At 40.3% G+C, this 23013-nt stretch overlaps 1 protein-coding gene across 1 annotated transcript; it reads left to right on the plus strand.

Moving 5' to 3' along the window:
• The first annotated feature begins 353 nt into the window (after nt 1-353).
• Nucleotides 354-22349, plus strand: LOC141465939 (photoreceptor outer segment membrane glycoprotein 2). Its single transcript, XM_074149633.1, has 7 exons — nt 354-475; nt 2844-2920; nt 9604-9683; nt 14507-15175; nt 19923-20169; nt 21625-21891; nt 22148-22349. Exons 4-6 carry the CDS (start codon nt 14595-14597, stop codon nt 21889-21891), a joined length of 1095 nt encoding a protein of 364 aa, XP_074005734.1. The 5' UTR covers nt 354-475; nt 2844-2920; nt 9604-9683; nt 14507-14594; the 3' UTR covers nt 22148-22349.
• The last annotated feature ends 664 nt before the right edge of the window (nt 22350-23013 follow it).

A 23013-nucleotide genomic window follows, 5' to 3' on the forward strand; every position in this document is an offset into this window, starting at 1 on the left:
GCCTGCCCGGGCCCAGGGGCGAGCGGGCTGAGGAAAGAGAGGCTGGAGTGGGGGAGGCCGGCCCCTCGCCTCACCTGAGGGACCGCTGTCCCCTGCGGCGGGAAACGCTGCCCTAGAGGACACGGCAGGGCGGTCACCCGTGGGCTCCACGCTGTGGCGGTAGGAAAGGGTTGATGTGTCTCGCACATAGGCCAGTACGGCCTTCGAAGAGAAGGGTTCAGCTCTCACTGGTGATTCCTTATTGCAGGCAAGACTCTCCAACCCGGTGAGGCGATGGCACGGGAGCTCTCGGGTGGGTGCCAGCATGTCATCGCACAACAGCCCACGGGACGCGTTTGTGGGCCACGGTGTCAGCCCAGAGGCCGGATCCACACGGTGTCAACCCAGCGACTGGATCCGTCTGGCAGCTAGGAGAGACCTGTTCAGTGGGAAGGGGGAAGGACAGATTTGCTGTGCTCGCAGCAGCTTGTGTGCAGTGAGTAAACACATTGCAGCCTTCCCTTCATGTGAAGTTTCTTTAAAAAAAAGAAAAAAAAAAAAGCTTATATTTCCCTACTGATAGTGTGAATAATTTAAGCTGTTTCTTCATTTAGCCTTCCAATATCTAAAGGGAGCCTATGGGAGAGCCGGAGAGGGGCTCTTTGTCAGGAAATGTAGTGACAGGACAAGGGGTAATGGTTTTAAATTGGAAGAGGGGCGATTTAGATTAGATATTAGGAAGAAATTCTTTACTGTGAGGGTGGTGAAGCGCTGGAACAGGTTGCCCCGGGGAAGTTGTAGATGCCCCATCCCTGGAAGTGTTTAAGGCCAGGCTGGATGGGGCTTTGAGCAACCTGGTCTAGTGGAGGTGTCCCTGCCCATGGCAGGGGGGTTGGAACTCAATGATCTTTAAGGTCCCTTCCAACTCTAACCATTCTATGATTCGTCACAAGGAGATCATAGTCAAAGAGTAAGGTTAGAAAACAGTATGTCCTACTGCTGCTCTACGGGTAGAGAGATCTGAGTGCTAGTAGTTTACAAATGAGTTACCCAGCAGTGTGAGCTGTGAATATAACCTAATAGTGAGCCCAAACAGTTGTGACTTGCTCAATGTCAGCTTCGGCCAGATGCTTCTTCATTCTCAAAGTGAACTACCTCAAGCAGTGGTCTATCACTGGTAGTGGGGTGGATACAGCACTGGTGATAAGCATATATTCCTCTCTATATAGACAATGTGTATGTGCACAATGTCTCCTAGCAACTGAAGTAGTTGTAAGAAAGATATTATTAAGAAATGTTTGTTTTGTGAATGAGGAGGGTTGCTCAAACGGAGCGTTGCTTTTTCAATAGTACATCTTTTGCCGAATTGAAAAATGGAGTTACGAGTTTTCCTTACTTTTGATAGACATTTACAGTTTCTCTGATGGAAAATATTCTACTGAAGGTACATATTCTTCCAGACCTGTCTTAAAGGCCTTGCAAAGGTAGCAATTATTCTAGGATAGGCCTGCTCCTTATATCTACTCTTCTTATGCTCTAAACAATTTTTTCGCACTCCCTCTAAACTAGACAGTACTTTTTTCCCCAGATTACAACTGAGGGTAGATGAATGCCCTAACCACCTCTTATTTTAAGTAATGCCAACAAAACTTGCTGTGTACTAGGTGTAATGGGGAGCTCATGAATATGAATCCATCTGTGAAGAATACTTCATTGTTCCCCAAATAATTGACACATTGCCTGAGGCGTACAATTCTTCAGGAAAATTTTCTGTTTCAATTAAAGAGAATGGAAAGGCCTTAACAAACTTGTTTATCTGGTTTGTCTGTTTACCTGTTTAACATTGCTAATCCAAGGGACGTGGTTTCTCTCATCGCTTTGTAACTTCACAAGTTAATTCATTATCTAATATAACCGCATTGTCATGCACAGTATCATGGAAATAGCATCATGAATACATGTCTTCTTAGCATACTGTAAGTCAGCATGGACACTGCAAGCTTTAAAAGACAAAATACTCTTTCTCTTCATCATCAGTTAGTTTTAAAGTTCTAGTGATCTGTTAGATTTCAAATTACCACGGACTCTTCATAAGTAGACAAAACCTGAGTGGTTCAAATGGAAATCAAGCAGGAAAAAAATATACTAAAACTGAGTCTTCTCAAAGAGAAAAATCTGTTTCCACTTAAATGCAGGAGGTCTTTACAGAAAAAATCTCATCTTTTTTAATTCACTGCTCCAGAAATATACCAAGAGGTTCTTCAAGGCTTTCTGTTTTACTATTTTTGGTTCAAAGATGATGGTAAATGTAGCAGATGCCAGCGTTTCCTCTATCAGTGCAAACTTGCAGAATATATTCACCACAAAAAAAAACCCCAAATCCAAGACATTAAAATCTCTATTTTTGTGTAACTATGGAATCAAGGGTTTTTACAGTAGTACAGGTAGTAAAGCTTAAATGCATAGTGTTGATTGGGCCCGGAAAAAGTTACCCTGGGCCAACCTTTATTCAGGTTTTATGTTGCTAGTTCTAATTGGCTATCTCAGTGTAAGATTGTGACTCTTTTTGCAGTGTAACTATACCTTGTTCTTATCTTTTAACCAACTGTATTTTGTTGCTGTATCTGGCTCTGTGTGGTAATTATTTGGTGTTTCATAACATGCCATTAAGAACAGTTTTGGATGCAGAGGGAGTAAAAGGGGGATTAAGTGTAAAAAGTGTCTCTAAATAGTATTTACTTTTGCTACTGTTAGAGACAGACTAGAGAGCCAGGTAGATAACTGATCTGACCCTGAAGGGTATTTCGTATGTCCTGATGTAACTTCTTTTGGTTTCTTTTGGGTTGTTGGTTTTTTTTGCATAGGAGTTCATCATGCAGCCCTTGAATCGCTGTATCAAACATACGTGAGTGAAGAGACACTTCTGAATCTGCATGGAATGGTAAGAACATCCTAGGTCCTCCTATAAAACTACAAAACCCTTGCAAGCATATTGAAGTGCAGTAACCCAGCACAGATAGACATTTAACTCTGATGTGGCTGTGAATTAATCTAGTCATTTTGGTTTACTAGTACATATGTAGAAAGAAAAGGGGAAAGAAGAGGAGCTTCTAACTCCAATCTGTTGCAGATCTCTGAGTCTATTCCTACTATGAATATTCCCTGGAAGGTGAAATCTCATATGTGCATTTTGCCTGTCTGTGCATGTAAACAGTAAACCTAAATATTTCTTCTTAAAAGTATTACATCGCTTTCATTATTCCTGAGAAACGCTTACACTGAAATTAAGTTAACATTTTTATCATAAAATATAGCAAAAACATAACTTTTATAAATAAATGATTAAAATCACAGGAAGGGGAAATTCATTACTCACATCAACAAAGGTTCAGATTTTGCCAAGAGGTGGATTTCACCTTGAGATGGAGAAGAGCAAGTACTGGAAACAATTGGCTGCTGGTTTGACTTTTCTGAAGTCAGAAACTTTAGGCTGTTACTTCCAAAACAGAGGAAAAATGAAGTTAACTTGGCAAAGTTAGTCAATAGCTGTAAATCACCGCACATGGACACCTCTGTGTTTGTTCTGAAGATTTTTAAATATCTCGGTTGGTGAACTTCCAGGATTGTCTATAGATGGAACACAACTTTCTAGTGTTTCAACTTCTGCTTTCTTAAGCTTCATGGATAATCATGGAAAAATATATTTGCTTTCCTGGAAAGCTTCTTTGTGGGATAAGGGAGATGTGAGAATTTTCATCAGTGTTTTTTGTCTGAAAGGAATGATCTAATGTTTCTTCAAGGAATCTTTAAAAATTAGAAACCACACCTATACACAAGCATATGCTTATATCTGCCAATGGAGAAGGGTGACATGATTAACAATGTCTAAGACCTTCTGAACTCTGCTGTTATTTTCTTGAAATAAATGTGTATGGGAGCAGATGATTCATCCTGCAAAGTACAGACTCCTTGCTTTCAAATACTTTTATTGGAACTTCTTTGCCTAGACGTCAGTGTGTTGGGATTATTTATTTATTTCTGTATGAGTCAGAAGTTCTGAATACTGTTTCTGCTTAGTTGACCAGAGGAGTAAGAGACAAAGCTCCCAAAAATTTTTTGGAGTGTCAGAAATCAAATTATTGTCAGAAAAGAGAAGAGAGAAAAAGAAAGAAAAAAATAAAAGGGAGGGAGAGATGGTAAGATGCAGACACTTCATAATTACTCATTCCCAAGAGATGGAAAATTCCCAGGTTTGGTTAGTCAGTAAATGAACATCCATCAAATTGTGGAATTTGTTGAAAATTGCAACTAAAAATGAATACATAAACAGCGGTGGAAACAGTGCTCTCGCTGAAAAGTAGAAAGGAAAACACATTTTATAAGCTCACATTTTAGGGAAAAGTCAGTGAGCAAAAAAAGTATTGTCCAAAGGTGGGTTAGCACTTACCTGTTTAAACATCTACAAAACTTTGTATCCAGTTCATAGCGAATGAAAAATTACAGAGCTGGAGACATCCAGTTCAGCCCTTTTTCCAAGGAAGGACCAACAGTCCTACGACATTCCTGGCTAGTATTTGTCAACCTTTTCTAAAAGTACTCTGTTGATGGAAATCCAATTTTTTTATTGTCTGTTTCACTATTCTCACTAAAAGAAAGATTTCACCCATTACTTCTTCTCCTGTCACCAAAGGAATTTATTCCCTTTCTCTGTGCAACTACCTTAAAATTACTTGCACACAATTTTCACCTCTCACCATCAGTCTTCTCTATGGTAAGAAAACCGAGTTCCTTCAGTCTTTTTTCATTTTCCACAGATCACGATTTCTAAACACAGAGTGCCACTAAGCATAAAGTCCCCTCTGAAGGGACAGAGGGATCTTGGATCTCTTTCAGAAGAGCGCTAAGACCACTGGGTCTAGGTGCTGGGTTTTGTCTGTTTGACAGCTTCAGAAACTTTGGGAGTTTCTCTCTTTTTTTTTTTTTTTCATAACTGTCTCCTTTCTAAAAGAATCTCAGATTCCCCACAAGATGTTCTGAGTAATATTGTTCAGTTCAAATGGTGTCTAGAGAGTGAAAAACAGCATCAACATCAGGTTTATAATAAGGTGAGAACAGGGAGACTTCCTGATTAGTATAAGAGGTCTATAGGAGGTCTCTTCAAGGAGAAGTGTGAGAGTGGATGTCTGACTCCTTTGCTAGGGGAAGAAGGGCTAATTGGCAGTACAGCGCACCAGAGTATTGATGCTGAGATACGGAATAGAAAACGGAAATTTTACATCATTATGTAAAGGGAATTTTGTTGGGGGCCCTCATAATATGTGTATAATTCCATTCTGCATAAAGCTTCCTGATGACTGGCCTATGGTCATAGAGTCATAGAATCATTTAGGTTGGAAAAGACCTTTAAGATTATCAAGCCCAACCATAACCTAACACTGCAAAGTCCACCACTAAACCGGGTCCCTAAGCACCACATCTACCTGTCTTTTAAATATATCCAGGGAAGGCGATTCCACCACTTTCCTGGGCAGCCTGCTCCAATGCTTGACAACCAGTTTCTTTTGGTGAAGAAATTTTTCCTAATATCCAGTCTAAACCGCCCCTGGGGCAACTTGAAGCCATTTCCTCTTGTCCTATCACTTGTTACTTGGGAGAAGAGACTGACACCCACCTCACTACAGTCTATAGTAAATAAGGTACGAATGTGAAAAGCAAGATTGCTGCATGGTCTAATTATGAATAAGGTTGTAAAAATGGATTCTGGTCCTCAGAAAAAAAGTTACAGCCAAAATGGAAGCTTTAGGTTACTAACCAATTTAAAATACAGGTTCACTTTCCAGCTTTACCATAGACCGCTGGTATGATTTTAAGGTGGACACACTATTTCTGTGCCTTAGTTTTCCATGTGTAATGACTCACCATGAGTCAGGAGTGGATGACTCCGAGGTTATGGACAGTAGAGCTCCTATGGATTGAAATCAGAGCCAGCTTGATAGGTACCTGCACAGTGTTTCTCAGAATATACAGGAGCCCTGAAGACTAGCAGTACATGTGCAGTGCAGTTCATGCAAGTCTTCTGTAATCTCCTTTCTGCCTGAGACTGGCTCCATCATCCATATTGTTATAACCTTTAAACATATGAAAAATGAGAATTATAATACATAGTTTTCTGATTCGATTAATCTGTGATTTTTTCAGGCAATGCAATGAGCTACAGTTACGTTATTTGTATTTTGCATGCAACATAGTACAGTGGGTCTTCTGGTACAACTGTAGTACAGTGTATAGCTCTAGTTGTAAAAACGTATAAGCTTTGTGGCATTCTAATGTATAAACTGTGTTCTTCTAAATTACTGTCTATACTCAATATCTCTTTCCTTTGAGTTTCAACATGCCCTCTGCCGTCTCTGCAATTCCATAAGAGTTTCAGGTGGTGTGATTTAAAGTAGGTATCTTCATCTAACTAAAACAACCATAATCATCTAGACAGCACTATACTTCTTTCCTAAAAGTTCAAAAATTTAATTGAGAGGTGAATATTCTGTAAAGACCCAGTTGCTTCTATTTGCCTAATAACTTATGCCTCTCAGTATCTACTGTGTGGTTCACAACTTTACCAATGCCATAAAAAGCAGATGGTCTGAATTCCCTTTTTCATGCCCTTTCCCCATTAACACGTACCAGAGAGAATCTCTTTCAGAATATGGGCTGTCCCTCTGAAGCACTGACATGTTGAACAACAGTTGTGCCTCCAGGTTTAGTCCATTACGCCAAAATCTCTTTAGTTATCATTTACATTAAATACAAGATGAAGTGGAAGGCCATCCAAATATATATACTAAAAAAAAAACCCAAAACATTAATTTTTGGAAACTAGATGTAAAATTCAATTTTACAGCATGCATCATCCCAACTAGCTATTTAACTAGGCTAATTCATAACGCACCTGTCCTTGCTTGCGGACTTATATATAAATGGTTATAAACAGATAAGTAATTGGCCAAACATTTATTAAATTTACCTGTCTCAGATCCGAAGCCACGGCACAGCAATCTCCACTGTTAGCAGGAAAGTATGTGTTTTCTTTCTACACCACTGGGTGATAGATGGCAGACCCCCATGTACAACCACTCCTGCTGGGTTACAAAATGCTACTCTGTCATTATGATCTTGGTGTCCAGGCTTCCCAGCAGGTCTGTAAGGAAGCGCAGCATGGTTATTTATAGATGGCTATAAAACAAAAGTAATTTTTGAGTAATTCAACTTTTTATATTAACTTTGCAGCTGAAACCATTTCCCAATATGAAACAGAACAAAAAAAAACAGGTAGCATTGACTTCTGTTCACATTAAGACTGGTTTTAAGTTATTTCTTACAATGATGCATTCCTGAGCTGCCACTAGCTGTGTGAGGGACCTCTAATCTCTTGAACACAAATAAAAGACAGCTGCTTACTTTGCATTGTAAAAAAACAAACAAACAAAAAAAACCCTACATACAGCAGCACTGCCATCTTCTGCTTGCTTTCTTTCCTGCATGGAAGTACTAGGTTTATACTGCAAAGCAACAACAGGAAAGGTGCTTTTTTCTACTACTAGGTATCTGAGGCAATAAAATTTTCTAATATTCAGGGATAACATACGCCTGGAGTTCCACAGATGGGGGTGAGGGGGTGGGTTTCACATGTGAACTTCTGGGCATAGAAAAGGATTTCAGACATTTGTCCAGGATTTCTAATGTATCACATCCCAGCCAGAGCAATATCTCAAAAATCGCAGAAGGCAACTGTGTACATTTGTGTACTTGTGCTGTCCACAAGGAATATATTATACTCATTGAACATGCTCTGTAGAGGTGATCCATACAAAAATGTACACATTTGAATGGATCTAACATATTCCTTGTCATCTGCACAAGTACACCAAGACCAAAGCATGCATGACCCATGTGCACAGGACTGTTTCAATGCAGTTGGGGTGTATTTGATCATATGCAAGCATTTGTGTGGTCCGTATGCAGTAGGTCCAACAGGTCCCAGATGTATCACATATGCTCTTCATCTGAAGTTTCCTGGATGTGCTGTACATCCACACATAGGCAAGAGAGAAAGCTGGAAGCTCTACTTCAGGTATTTTCTTTAAAAAGGTGAAGGTATGGTAAATTATATTTTCCCAAACTGAAGTTGCCAGCAAAAGGCACATTGAGCCTGTGTGGCTCCAGGGACCCCCCACACATCAAGGAAGCTGCTCTGTGTAAGTTTGCCATATGGTCCTAGGCGATGCATTGTTGGATGGAGCAGTCAGTATAAACATTAGTTGCGAGTTTGATTGTATCAGAAAAAGTGAAAAGGGAAAGAATTTCACTGTATGTATGACTTTATCCTGTTGGGACCCGTCGTCGGGATTTTTAACCCCGTGGAGGCACAGAGTAACACTGGCAATTTTGAGCCTCCCTTTTCCACGCAGCAATGTATGAAATGACTTCTGGTAAGTGAACAAGTCTTAATTATTTTTTCTTCCTAGAATATTGTAGTTAGATATTCCAGTCTCTGCTTTACTCAAGACCTCAATAGACTGATTTGGACGGTAACTAATCTTTCACCTTTCCCTGGTAATAAGTGTGATAATACTGTTGCATGCAGAGGGGTGTCTGTCTTTACAAAGGCGTGAGACCATAAACGAGATGAACAGGCGTATTCCGAGAATACAGAGTTAGAATCACAGTAGTATCATGGTGGGAGTTTACTGTTCATCATCAGCTGGGAGTAGACAGTTTATGTTTCTGAGAACATTCATATGCATTACAATCCCCGGTGCAGGGTCCCTTCAGTCAGATGTATGTTCTTACTCCACTGCTGTATTATAGACCCTATAGACCAAACCCAGACCTTGTTAGTGATTCAGTTCTGGTGCTAACATCACCACTAACTCAATGGAGTGTTGCTCAGGCTCAGCTTGTTGCCACTACTGTTGCCAGTTCTGCCCAGCCACATCCATCCCACATGCTGGGCTCAGAAATGCCAGAGGACAAATGCTTTTGCTTCTGACTTGGGATAAAGCTTTTAAGAGTCTAGGGCAGAGGTTTCTACTAGATTGTTCTTGAACCTGGAAAGCTTCCCAAACCAGAATCTGCTGTGAGTCATACAGGATGATCCAATTGCTCTGGTTTACTTGAATTCCTTCCTTGGACACAGCCAATATACAGAGGACGGACAACTCCACCCAAAGAGATAAAGCACATAATAGTGAATGTAAATGATGATTGCCTATGATAGACTTTCCCTTCCCACAGAGCCACAAAGTTTGATTATTCTCATTCTTCTGTCTTTTAGACCCATAATTATTGCTAAGAACAAATTAAGAACTAATGAAGACATCAGCAGGTATTGAAGAACAGTCTCTGTTGCTTACTAGCCCAAACCTCTGGGGGATAAACAGGCAAAAGAAGTTAGTAAAAATCCATTTTGTCAGTGAGGTCTCAGTTCACACTCAGTTAATTGGCCTGTTTTGCAGGATTTAACCTGGTGGCATAAGAACCTTGAAATAAATCTCTTAGCTACGATTAGAGATGAAAGAGAGATTAGCACGGGCAGGAGAGTTGAAGCCTTTTTCTCCATCTCTGTAGGTGAGTCAGTGTGAAGACAGAAGAACTACACAGACATCAGGAAATTAGTTCTTCAATCTTCCTCAGGATGCCTGATCCAGGTATTTTCTCCCCTGTACTTGGCAAGTTACCGGTTTCAAGATCTTGTTCAGTCCTCTGAAGCAGGTTAGTGGTTTCTTTTATATTAAATCACAGATAGGAATGTGTGGTTAGCTAAAATGGCAGCTTTTCATGAAATTGTTTAAGGTAAGACACGGTTTATTTATGAAAAAATTGCAAGCCAAATTTCTTTAGAATCATAGAATGGTTAGGGTTGGAAGGGACCTTAAAGATCATCAAGTTCCAACCCCCAGCTTTAGACAATTTGCATCTGATAAGTCAACATTATAAATTAATAAATAGCTGTGCTATGTCTTGTTCTCTGTAGTTAGGGGAGTTTGACAGGAAAGGAACAGGTCGGTGGCATCGTGGAAGCAAAAAGCTACAGTATGATGGTGGAAGCTGTGTTTGAAGTGAGTTAGACAAGAAAAGCTTGAGAACAGAATTGATAATATGGGAGAGATTTCCACATTTATTTGGCTGCTTCTGTTGAAATAAATATTTCTCCCTTTACAGAATAAAATCCAGCTTTCTGTCCCATAGCTGGGGAAAAAATGTCTGTGTGTATATGCTTCATAACTCTGGAGTGGCTCGTGTGCAATGGTGAGGAGTGTTTCTAAGAACTTTGATAGAGGTGTTAGTTCCACTGAACTACTAGGAGCGTTTGTGGTTTTACAGTAGCTCACTGCCAAATTAACTTGGAGAAGAACAGATATGTATTGCAGAGAAAGACAATGACACTTTTAGCTCATAACTGCACTTCAGTTCTTTCGGCTGGTGCTCAAAAAATGCTTCTACGTGGCAGCATTTGTGTTCCAATACAGCTTATCTAATAAACATATTCAATACTTCATCAAACAGCTAGGGAAAGAATAATATTATGGTGTATTTACAAAATTCATTGTGATGGGAAAGAGTCTTCTCATTATCTAAATTAAATTCAGTGAACTGTTAGCATAGGAAAAAACTAATCTCAAGAGAAGTATCCTTGTAGAAGCTGGGAACACAGGAACAGAGTAGGTAAGTTGTTCTTGACGCACTCAAAGTTTCACCAGAAGTACAGTGGTCCCAAAGATCCTTTGTGCGATCCCAGGTACATAAGTGACAGCCAGGGTCAATCAACAAGTGGTCACTGCACTACAACAACCAGTCACTCCCCGCCTTTCCTCTGGCAGAATGGCTCGTATGAAATAGCAGATCTTATACTGCTGGTGGACTGTGGTGTGGGGTACCTCTGTTAGATGAATGTGAATATTCCATGAAATCTGGTCTTACAACAATACTAAAATTACTCCAAGGAAGTGGGAAATACCTTATGAGAATTACTGGAGGCAAGGACTTAGCAGGAGAGGTGCTCTTGCACGTACATTTTTCAGTTTTTTAGCTTTAGGCATCTGAAAATGGGGGAAGGAACTGTGTCAGAATAGCTACATGAGATAAACTACTACTGGAATTCAGCTTCAAGTTGCTTTATGGCTAGAAAATGACAGAAAATCTCAAATTTACCTCTTCCTAAATCAACAGTGTCTCTTGAGTAGATGAATTTTAAGTAAAAGTAGAACAGTTTACAAATTTTGTTCAAATGTTAAAGCAGAAGATGTTTGGCGAATAGGGTGTTCCCAGTGACACCGTTACTATATCTGTGCCTAACAACTTAGAGGCATTTTGCAAATACATAACACGTACGAGTGGTACAGGTGCGATGTCATACATGAACAGTGAGCGATGCATTTGTATATGCCGGCCATTGAATGCGAACTGCGTATCAGCAGCCAGGAAATTCCACAACAGATTCTCTCTCCTGTGAGCTCTGAGACCTGAGTATCAGGGGCAAATAGGCCTATTTGCAGCAGCCATCTGCAGCTATTTCAGTTCAAGTCATGAACTGCTTAACTGGTGAAGCAAAGGTGCTGTCTCCTGGCTTAGCAGACAAGGCCATCAGCTGAATTCGTATGGAGGCTTAATTCTGTGCCAGAGGAGCATGATCCTTTTAAATGAGGTCTGAAGGATACTGTAGAAGAATGGTGTGAAGAAAGAATTGTCATTTTATAAGTGACTGTTCTCTGGCCTTGTTTGTACAGAGGTGCCTATCAGTAATCAGTATTCTGTCATGATAATCGATAAAATTATCACAATATGATCACAATCAATACTCAACCATAACTGATGATCAACCTTAATAATCATTAAAATTAGGACCTTGTTTTTAAAGTCAAAGAGCTGCTGGCCTCAGCACCTTTGGAAATAAGACCAGTAAGAAAAAATACTGTACATTTTGCACACTACTCTGTGTATTGTCCAAAAGATATACAGAGATGAATGGTTTTGAGGGGAATTAGTTTCCTCTGTAAATGCAGGAGAAAAAAAATGCAACATGAATGAATTAGATCTCACAAGCATTAAAATATTTTAATATTCAAATGCATGAAGATATCTAACTGTGTCCATTCCTAATATGAATGGAACCGTTTTCTCACCTGTACACATAGAATTGGTTCCTTCCAACACATACAGGTGAAGACTGGCATACTGTTACCTTTTTAAACTGTACTCTACAACAATCTGCTTACCCAGTGTTAAGCTCCATTGCTGCTGTGGATCCTTTAGTGGGTATGTGTAGCCCTGCTTCTGTACAGCTTGTCTTGGTTTTCATGCTGGTTTAGCTGATACCAGTTTTATTCAGATTAAGTTAAGTAGTAGAATCCACTAGCTTAAAAAACACTAAGCAAGAATAATGCTGCTTATACTTCTCTATTTCCCCAAGTTTACAGAATTATAAATGCCATTGTATTAGTGGAAGTAGATGACTGTATAATCATATAAACACATAGTTGTACAGTATAAAATCACTCTAATAAAAATTACTGAACTAGTAAAAGACCATGCTGATAGCAGGTTTTCTGGAGAGGAAAGAATGAAGTACTCCGTATATCTTGCACATGTTGAGGAAAGGCAATCACAAACCATCGGAAGCACTGAAGAAGGGTAAAAGTTCATGGTTTGCTCCCGAGGTACCGCAGCATAGTTCTGCCTCCACATCACGTACACCAAAGCCACGTTGTCTCCAGCTCTAACAAGTTTTATATCTTGGATGTTATTAGCTGCTCCCTGCCTGCAATTGCGGTATAACTGGGGAAGCACAAAGCAGAAGTTAGTAGTAGACTTGCAGAGAAGCCAGGTTAAAAGTGCTGGGAAATATGTTATATTTTTTTTAGATCCACTAATAGCTGGGGAAAGAAGACAGACCTTGAAACACAGAAGTCCTCCTTCAGCTGTGAAACTCTGAAATATCAGATTTGAAACTCAGGGCAGAAGGAGTCTCTCTGAATATATTTTATGTCCATCATTGTGATCTTTGGAGAGAAAACCGAAAGAGTCTGTAGATCACATGGGAAAGTTATTAAAGGAATGTTAATAATATAAGAGTAGGTGTATCAAAAACAAACTAATAAAACATACAAGGTATAAGCTACAAAAACAAACAAAAAAAAAGAGTAGCTTCCTGTAATATTTCAAGTGGCTCCCCTTCAGAAAATATCATGGTGTCCCTTGGGCTGCAGAGTCTTGTTCAGATGGGAGAACGGAAGGAGTTCCAGTGGGAGGTGAAGTCAAGGTTATTGCAGAAAGTACAACCAGGAATGAAGTTTAGGATTGTGACTGGAGTATGGGGAACTTGGAAAGAAAACCAGTCTACAGGTGGTAGGAGTGTTGGAATAAGGTGTGATTACCACGGTTCTCAGGACAAAGGGAAAGAATAAGGAACTCAGCTGCAGGAGCAGAGGTTAAGACAGTAGCGGTGATTCCCTAAGGATTAAATAGGCCTCATTTAATACATCACACTGTTCCAAAACTTGTTTTTTAATAAGAACTTCAGAAAGAAAGGAAGGGCAATCAGGTAGAGAAAGAAATAGAGCGTCTTAAACTGCTCATTGTTTTCTTAAGGTGTGAAGATGTTCTGCTTTTTTTTGCAGGGTGATATGTTACTTCATATAAAAATGGTAGTGCTTTTATGCCAGATCAAGTGGAAAAATGTGGTGGAGGATGGTTTGTTCAACAGTCAGGTCATAGCACTTACAAGTTAAGAAAATTTTAATAATATTTTCTAGAAAACCAACACAGTCATTGGTAGTTTAACTACTTGTTGAACATTTTGTGTCTTTGAATAACCACAGTCACTTCCTCCTACGGTTGTTGCCAAACTGATCATATCTTAGTAGTATAAGTAGGAATAAAACTGCGCTTTGCTAGCAAAATCATGTTTTACTGCACATAATTGATGAAATGACTAAAATTACCTGTAGGATACTGTGTTTCTGGTACTATTTTCATGGGGTTTTTCCATATGGAAAAAAGACTTATATGATTATGCTGTATATATCTGCTTGTTCATCCTGCTTGTTCAACTTCTGAACGCAAATCTGACCGTGACACAGTAAGAATTATAAATTCCTGGAATCATCAAGAAAACACAGGCAACAAATAGAAGGAAAAAGCACTGTGAATTTTCTGGAGGGAAAGACAGCAGATCCAACTCATTTCCAGACATCAGAACATCTGCACAGAAAATTGCTCTGGACAAAAATCCACAGGAATCTAGAGTTCATTGGTTCTACTGATCACTTGTTTTTGATTGCTCTAGTCAGTCCTTAGAATTTGGGGTGTTTTTTTTAAGTGATTCACGTTGTATGAAATTTAGGCAATAAATTTCACTGGGGCACTCCCTTGGCAGGACTCGGAGCACATGAGGCTGTACAGGAAGTTTTCTGTGGTCTCTATAAATACCCAGTCAGACAGACAGTAATCTCTCTCTCTCTCTCTCCTTCAGATTTCTGCTGCGTGCCTTGGATACATGCTCTTAATCAGCTTACAAGCTTTCCTTGACCTACGCTTCTTTTCCCAACGCTGATCTGACTATGGCTGTCCTCAAAGTAAAATTCACCAAAACTAGAAGGGACAAATTGGCTCAGATCTTATGGATCCTCAACTGGGTTTCTGTTGTGAGCGGGATAATTCTCTTCAGCCTTGGCCTCTTTCTGAAAATAGAGATCAAGAAGCGCAATGAAGTGATGGCAAAAGGGGACGTTAACTCTGTCCCCAACATGCTTATCTCTGTAGGGGTCATAGCATGTATCATCAACTTTCTGGGTGGCAAAATCTGCTACGACTGCTCAGATGCCAACAAGTTCTCTCGGTGGAAACTAGTTATGCTCCCATACATCGTATGTACCTTCTGTTTTACCTTCTGCATCCTGGTGGGTGCTCTTATGTGCTATACCATGAGGAACGAGCTGGAAGAGTCTCTCTATCTGGGATTGAGGGATGCTATTAAGTTCTATAAGGACACAGACATACCTGGACGATGTTTCTTAAAGAAAACAGTGGATCTGTTACAAATTGGATTCCAATGCTGTGGAAACAATGGCTTTAGAGACTGGTTTGAAATTCAGTGGGTGTCTCCTCGTTATCTGAATATGGCTTCCAAGGAAGTTCTGGAGTAAGTATTAACTAGTTATAAGAACAAAATTCTAGGAAAAAACCTCATTCAAGAAGAATTTGTACCAAACAGGAAGTAAGTAACAGTCCTGTCAAAAGATCTTGAGATGCATTGACGTTAAAGAGAATATGGCAAAACTGCTTGTTCTCTGCCATCAGCCAAAAAATTCTGGCAGTGTTTTTCCTCCTTATTAAAACAGCATCTTGTGGCTAGAAGGCTTCTCTCAAAGGTCATTCTAAATAATTCTGGTAATGGGCCCAACTCAAGAAGAGATAATGTTTCTTTGGTCATAGGTGTGTTCACAAATAGTCTCATAATTTAACTAACGTAGTAACCTTTAGTGAATAATAGTGGGAATAACACTCTGTCTAAACCATATGCTCCCTCTACAAACAAAAAGTACTGAAGTACTCAAGGCAAAAAACATCCTTCTGTTTAATCGTTCTGTGGTTCTAGCATACGCCTCACAAGGCCAAGTTGATACTAATTTCTGCTGGAGCTTTGTCTCAATTGAAAAACTGTAGAATGACCATGTTAGCATATTTTGTAACTACACGCACAATCAAAGTCACCTTTTGCTAACTTTTTTTCAGGATGCTACGCAAGGGTGTATCTTTCCTTTTTTAATGCATGAATTAGCTACCTCAGAATTCCCATTATATTGAGCTGATGATGGAAAGAAAAAAGGATGGTACTACCAATACATTGCACAATCAATCGTAAACACTGTAAGATCTTTCTCCTTCAAGATATTAGACTTCACAAATCCAGGTTCAAATCTATATGTTCACATGTGAGCAACTGCCAACACCATGCATACTGCATAAAACGAGAGGAGAAGAACCCTTGAATATTTTAGTTTGTTGGTGCTTCACATGATGTAGTAATTGTGAAGTTGTATGCTGAACAAGAAGAATCTAGTAATTCTTCAGACAATAGAAAAGGTAACTAAAAAAATTTAAAAAGGAGACAATCCAATATGTAATAATTCTTCTAAAGTTGAAAAAAAAAAGTCTTCACTGATGAGAGCGAAGTAGCTATATGTACCTGGGAAAGACAAACACAAAAAGTTGACTGGCATTTGTCAAGTCTTCTGTTTTGTTGAACTCAAAAATCAGTGACATAAAGCCAGATGAAGGGAGGCCAAAGATCTTATTTTCATAGAATTTGCAACTTGAAACTGCCGTTATAGCAAAGCATAAATATAGAGCTGCTGCAAATGTAACAGAGAACAGGATTTGGGAGGAATATGGACAAGAGGGTGCCACCATGCGTCAGGGCATGTGGAAATAAAGCAAGCTTTAGGACAAGTTTTCTCGAGACAGAAGTTGGAGACAGTGACACAAAGCAGACTGACCCAAGAGGTTTGTTAAATCCTGGTTCTACACTGATAAGTGACATGACAAGAACGATGGTCCACAGCAACTTAAGAGTAATATTGTGAGGACAAAAGTAAAATATACTGCTTTTTATTTCTGTGAGACATACAGAAACAGTAAAGTTTTACTCAGGGTCTTAGCTAAACTCTATTTTCTTCCACAAGGTCACCTGTGCTCTGCCATTATTTTGAAAATACACCGTCAATTAATTTTTGCTGCATGTAGGCAGAAGATGCCAGTGAAATGCGTGTGAGGGAAGTAGTTACACTGCATAATTTCTTTTACTGTATATAAACTGGAGAATTCCATCTTGATTGTTAGAATCCAAGTTGGTGCTGTACAATCAAATTACACTATGCTTTCCAAAAATCTGGTAGTGAAACAGTCGATATGAAATTGTTGGAAGCAAAGTCCAGCTGGTAACGTTCAGAAAGGACGGAGAAGGAACCAAATATTTTTCTTGGTTTCATCTTGTACTGTATGTCAAGCAGTTGAGAACTGACATACTGTCAACTCACACGTAACCTTCGTAAAACAACTTTTCACCTTCCTTCATAATCGTCTTGCCCCCTCTCTCTTCTGTATCTCCATTGCCAGCACCACAATGTGACAAGAGATGGAGAGAATCAATGGGATGGGTAGGAGGAAGAGGCAGGTTACAGCAGTACAATCTTATCACTGCTTTGCTTGGGTAAAAATCATCTTTTTATAGTCTCAAAAGCCGGTTTTGCTTTACAATACCACAGCAGCTTCAAACTGCAACAAGAAATGGCAGTGGATGTCTCATTCCCTCAGCTCTGTCACCAGGGCCTTCCCTTCTAATGGTACCGAGATACATCATTCTTTAATTTGCCACTAGTGGAGGAAACATGATGGCAGGGGGACGTAACCAAAGTCTGGCAACTGCTATTGTTGGCAGCAGAAAGAAGGTTCCTCTTTATAACATGTGGCAAGAAGAAAAAAATATAATTAAATTGATGCTTGGGATCAAAAGAAAAGCCTAGGACCTAGTTTAAGAAACTGTATTTTAAGCATTTTAGATGCTGTACTATATTTGGGTCGGGTCACTGAAACATACAGGGCATTTTGCTGGCCCATAGCAATGTGCTGGCCGTACTCGCCTCCCTCTGTGAGGTTTCTTTTCTCCTATCATATTGGAGCCTTCCATTTTCTACCTCTCTGGCTCCCTTCCCCGTTTCCTTCCCAGTGAGTGGTTTTGCCTGCGCTCCTTATGCTGTTCACACACTTGAGTCTGGTTTCACTGGATTGTTTGGGTTCTTTTGCATTGGTTTCATTCGGTTATTGTTACCTGGAATGTGATGGCCACAAAGTGAAGAGCTGGACTTTAACATGGAGAGGAATTCATGCTTAACCCTATCCTAGGTGGGAAATGGCAGATGAGCTTTCTGACTTACTTGGAAAGATCTTTGAAGAAGATATTTTTGACTAAATGTTAAACAAACCAAAACACACCACCACTACCTACCCCTGCCCCCCCCCCCCCCAAAAAAAAAAAGGCAGGATGTTGTATTCAGCAGACCCACAGCAATAAAATGAAGGCAATTATTCTGCCAACCCAGCACAGCCACAACTACTGACCTTCCTAGCAGCTTCTGTCTTTTGAAGGATACATTTAGTCCCAAAAAAGCCTTAAGAACACTGGACCACAGAGGTTCTGCTGCTTCTCTTCACCTGATGAGCTTCTTGTGATGACTTCTCTTTAATTTAGATCATCTCTAATGGAACAAGAAAATATGATTTGTAAACTTTAATAAATGAAGATAAGTTTTGGAAAATATTAAAAATTCTACTATTAGCAAATGGTGAAAGTTGGGTATCTAAGAGAAAGTTTTCTTTCTTGTACTCTGGCTCCCTAGCAAAGGCTGAAAGGCATGGACTTCATTAAAACAGGGCATGGTTCTCACCTGGGGGGCTGTCTCAGGAAATAAGCCTTTTGCAGTGAGCATGAAAATAGATACATGCTGAGAGGCTACTTCCCCAAAGGGTGAGAGCATCTTGCAACATCTTATATACTCTCCAGTTTCTGGAAAAATCTATTTCTCTGAAGAGCCTGCTCGGAAACAGAAGCCCTCGCAAGGATGCTAAAGAGCAGGGAATAGAAGGAAAATGGGTATCAAGGATTCATTTAACTGTTCCAGAAACTCTCAATCAATCTGAGACTGTGTTCTCTTTACATCCTATGGTTTTTTTTTTCTACCTCCTATTTCTTTATTTTTTTTTTCTTTTCCCACTTTATATTTTTTTTTCCCCACTTGTTTTTCTTCTGATCTTATAGGGAAGGGAAAAGAATAATTTTTAGCAATGAATACAGTTTCAAAAGTTACAAAAAGCATAGTTACAAGAATTATAGAATTACCTAGGTTGGAAGGGACCTTTAAGATTGAGTCCAACCACTAACCTAACACTGCCAAAACCACCACTAAACCATGTCCCTCAGCATCACGTCTACCCGTCTTTTAAATGCCTCCAGGGAAGGCAATTCTGCCACTTCCCCAGGCAGCCTATTCCAATGTTTGATAACCCTTTTGGTGCAGGAATTTTTCCTAATATCCAATCTAAACCTCCCCTGGTGCAACTTAAGGATGTTTCCTCTTGTCCTATTGCCTGTGACTTGGGAGAAGAGACCGACCCCCACCTCGCTACAACCTCCTTTCAGGTAGTTGTAGAGAGCGATAAGGTCTCCCCTCAGCCTCCTTTTCTCCAGGCTGAACACCCCCAGCTCCCTCAGCCTCTCCTCATAAGACTTGTGCTCTAGACCTCTCTAGAAGCTCCCTTGTGAATTAGTCTCAAAACATGTGCCGAACCAGCTGTTGCACATGGGTACAATGACAAAATGCCAGCAGACAATTTCCAGTGGTTCCTGTGGCATGCAAAGTTGTTCTTCTATTAGGTTCTGTCTTAATGAATGCTTGTGTTGAAAATCAATCCAGAACTAGAGAAACACAGGATTTCTGGGTCCGTAACTTCCATTAGAGTTCCACCAAGAACAAGTTCAGTAATTGTCTTTAGTATTTTCAGTGCAGATGGCTAAAAAGGCAACATCTCTGTGAACATTGAACCCACGTCTTGCACACACAGTACCAAGAACCACCTGAGATACCGTGCTGATACCACACTTAAGAAATACAGCAAATAAAAAAGTAGCACCTGCAACTGCAGGTGCAGTTTCTGCTGCAGTAAGTAACTTTTCCAGTTGAAAACATATTCCCATTTTCCTTTTGTTTTACTTTGGAGAGGCCTACGTCGCAGCAGACTTGCCTTATGTCATTTTATAAGAATCACAGACACTACCTGCTGCTGCTGCTGCCACCAGATGCGTAACGCCCAGACTTTCTGTCCTGTTGCAGCCGTCTAAAGAGCAACGTCGATGGCAAGTTCTTGGTGGATGGGGTACCCTTCAGCTGCTGCAACCCAAGCTCCCCGCGGCCCTGCATCCAGTACCAGCTGACAAACAACAGCGCCCACTACAACTACGATTTTCTGACGGAGGAGCTCAACATCTGGGTGAAGGGGTGCAGAGAGGCCCTGCTGGATTACTACACGGCTATTATGAGGTCCATCGGCATTGCGGCATTGCTTATTTGGTGGTTTGAGGTGAGTCTCATAAAAATGGTCTGCGTCAGGTTAATCAGAGGCTTCCTGCTCTCTAGGATGGGAAACAACTACAGCGTAACACACAAGAAGTGCCTCGGTATCTAATATGAAGTCCACGAGCACTTCAAGAACATTGCGGGGCTTCCTTTAGTACAGACAACTTTCTGAAAGTCCCCAGAGCAAAAGCAAATCTCATTGAAAATGAGAACTATTAGAAATTTTGTGCATTTATAGAGCTTTTTCAATAGACTATGGCATATTCCCTTCCCTGAAGCATTTATGGGATCAGATCACAGGGTGATACATGCAGTGATACAACTGCAAGGAAATTAAGTGAGAAGGTCTGAGGATTGTTTCAAGTCAGTTTTAACAAAGAATATATAAAATGTGAGCAGGCTTTTGGCTGAATACACTAATTTCATTTATAGTAAAAATTGAGCATAAGTATTAATATCTCAAAGCCTCCTTTTTCCGTTACGTAGCTTCACCATATAGACAGTGCGTGCAAACACAGCATACCTTTTTAGATGTAGATTAGACTGCTTATTGTGCAAATCAAAATAAGCATATCCCAGGCAAGCACATACACCTGCAAAGACGCAGGCGTCTGTAAAGAAGGTTGTCTGGATGTTGTCATTCACAGGTAAAAGACCCCCTAATGGCATTGGCTAAAATATGGTTTTCTTCCCTCTTTAGGTTTTATTTTTCTTATTATTGCTCTATTGCATAAATATTAGCGTTATAACTAAAATAGTTCACAGCAGCTCTCAAGCAGTGCCAGATGGAGTGGTGGTGCCAGAAACAGCAGGCTTTTGGCAGCTCATGAAAAAGCTGTGGGCTGGCTCTCCGTCCTCCCTTAGACCCTGACAAGCCGGGCACGCTGATCTCCGTTCCAAAAGAACGCTGAGAGTGGGGCTTTCTCCTAAACTCATACTTGAGCCTTTACTATAGGCTGTCCTTAATTTTAATGTGTCGGCGTGGAGGACACGTATGGCTTACATATGCATGATTGAACTCCTTGGAGGAAATACCAATTTAATCACGGTCAGTGGAAAAAAACCCCACAGAAATTAAGAGACTACAATGTAATATCTTTTTTCCCAGTGACTGATGGTTCCATGACTTGATCATCCATTCTGCATCAATTAGTTGTAGTCCCTGAGGCTGCAGCGCTCCCAAGTAATAGTAGGTATTTATGTGCTAATAACACGCAGGTGTGACTGCTACCTGAAGAATGGAGAGAGAATCAATCAATCTCTCCCTGGTATTTTTCTTTCTGAAAAAATGTAATTAATTGGGAGAGTGGTCAGATATATTGCTGGGATAAAGAATTTGTCTGCTTTACTCAATATTAATTAGTAGGCCTGTAAATAGACAAGTCAGAAAGCTGACTCAGGGGTAGGACTGAGGCTGTAATTTAAACTCTCTTGTTTAACCATTAACTGTTTCTTCCAGCTCTCTGTGCTTATTGGTGTCCGGTACCTACAAACAGCAATGAAGAACGTCCTTCTGTTGGGAGATCCAGAGGGCGAGTCAGACGGTTGGTTACTAGAAAACAGTTTTGTGGAAACTGCCAAATACAACATCAATATCATTAAGAACCTCGGCAAAGCCAATCAGATCTCCACTGTCTCAGGCATGAACGACCCCAACATTGACGTTCAAAGCACAAACTGTGGCAAAACCAATGTTACAACAAAATCGATCCCAGCAGCCAGCTAGGTAAGTCCTCGAAGAAGTGAAATCACAAGCGTAGCTTTGACATGTTACGGTCACCAGATTTTTTCACTGATGGGGGGAAAAAACAGGTAGTAAACCCAATAAGACAACTGAACAAACCCCAGCCTGGTGACAGCTCCAAAAATGCTGGTGTTTCTTTGACTGGGTGCATTTTTACTCATTCTTTTGAAATCGCCAATTTTCACCCCTGCACAAAACAAACTTGGAATTTTGCCCGCTTTCTCTCCCGTGCGTACAGACTCCTGTCATGGTCCGAATACAGCAGAATAATCGTTATGCACGAGCAAATGTTCCAGATGGGGTGAGTCTACATCTGCTAACCTACAGATTGGTCGACTGTGTACCAACAGAGTCTGTCATTGTATCTGTAGAAATCCCAGCAGCAGGGAAATCCCCAAAGAAAATCCCCAATGGAAATCCCACCAGGTAAAAAGATCCTTAAAAAAAAAAAAAAAAAAAAACCACAAAACCCGTAAAATGAAAACTCTGTTACTTTAAGTTAGGATAGAGGAAATTTTAGCCCAATTATACATATATTCCAGCCCTTCTAACAGAACCTACCAGCCAGATGAAATTGTGTTGGAGACAATGAAAGTAGCATAAGGTATTTAACTTTTTTTTTTTTTCCCCAAATAGTCTGAATTATCTCCTAATTTTTCCCCCCTCCGTAGTTCAGAGAAAGCCAGCTGCCAAACCTCCCTGAAGGTCAATGGCTACTGCTGAAGGGAGCTCTGGGCTCCAGAAAACTAATTAATAGCTCATGCCAGGATATTTGAAATTCCAAGTAGCACGTGAAAGCACAAGTTTTAATGCAAGCAGATACTTGCCGTAAAACTAACATTGACGATCCTAGGTGCTTTCGAGCTCCTAATTTCAAAAGTACTTACACAGATCCAGGGGCTGGAAGATGAGGATTATTTGGAAACGATGAAGGCAAAAACCGATGGATCTCCCAGCACGTTCCTGGTACGGCGCTCAGGAACATTGTCAGTGCTTGGAGTAAAAGCCTTCTGCGCCCAAGACATTTGTAGTTACAGGGTGGCCTAATAGCATTCATAGCAAGCAGGAAAAACGTACTGGTACAGAATAGAGGATAAAAGACCA

This window comes from Numenius arquata, chromosome 6, assembly GCF_964106895.1.
Source record: "Numenius arquata chromosome 6, bNumArq3.hap1.1, whole genome shotgun sequence".
NCBI lineage: Eukaryota > Metazoa > Chordata > Aves > Charadriiformes > Scolopacidae > Numenius > Numenius arquata.

Excerpts from the sequence above, each read along its gene's own strand:
- LOC141465939 (XM_074149633.1), top strand. The coding sequence starts at position 14,595 with ATGGCTGTCCTCAAAGTAAAATTCACCAAAACTAGAAGGGACAAATTG. Across the intron at positions 15,176-19,922 it reads GCTTCCAAGGAAGTTCTGGA|CCGTCTAAAGAGCAACGTCG; the intron begins GTAAGTATTAAC and ends GTCCTGTTGCAG. Across the intron at positions 20,170-21,624 it reads TGCTTATTTGGTGGTTTGAG|CTCTCTGTGCTTATTGGTGT; the intron begins GTGAGTCTCATA and ends TGTTTCTTCCAG.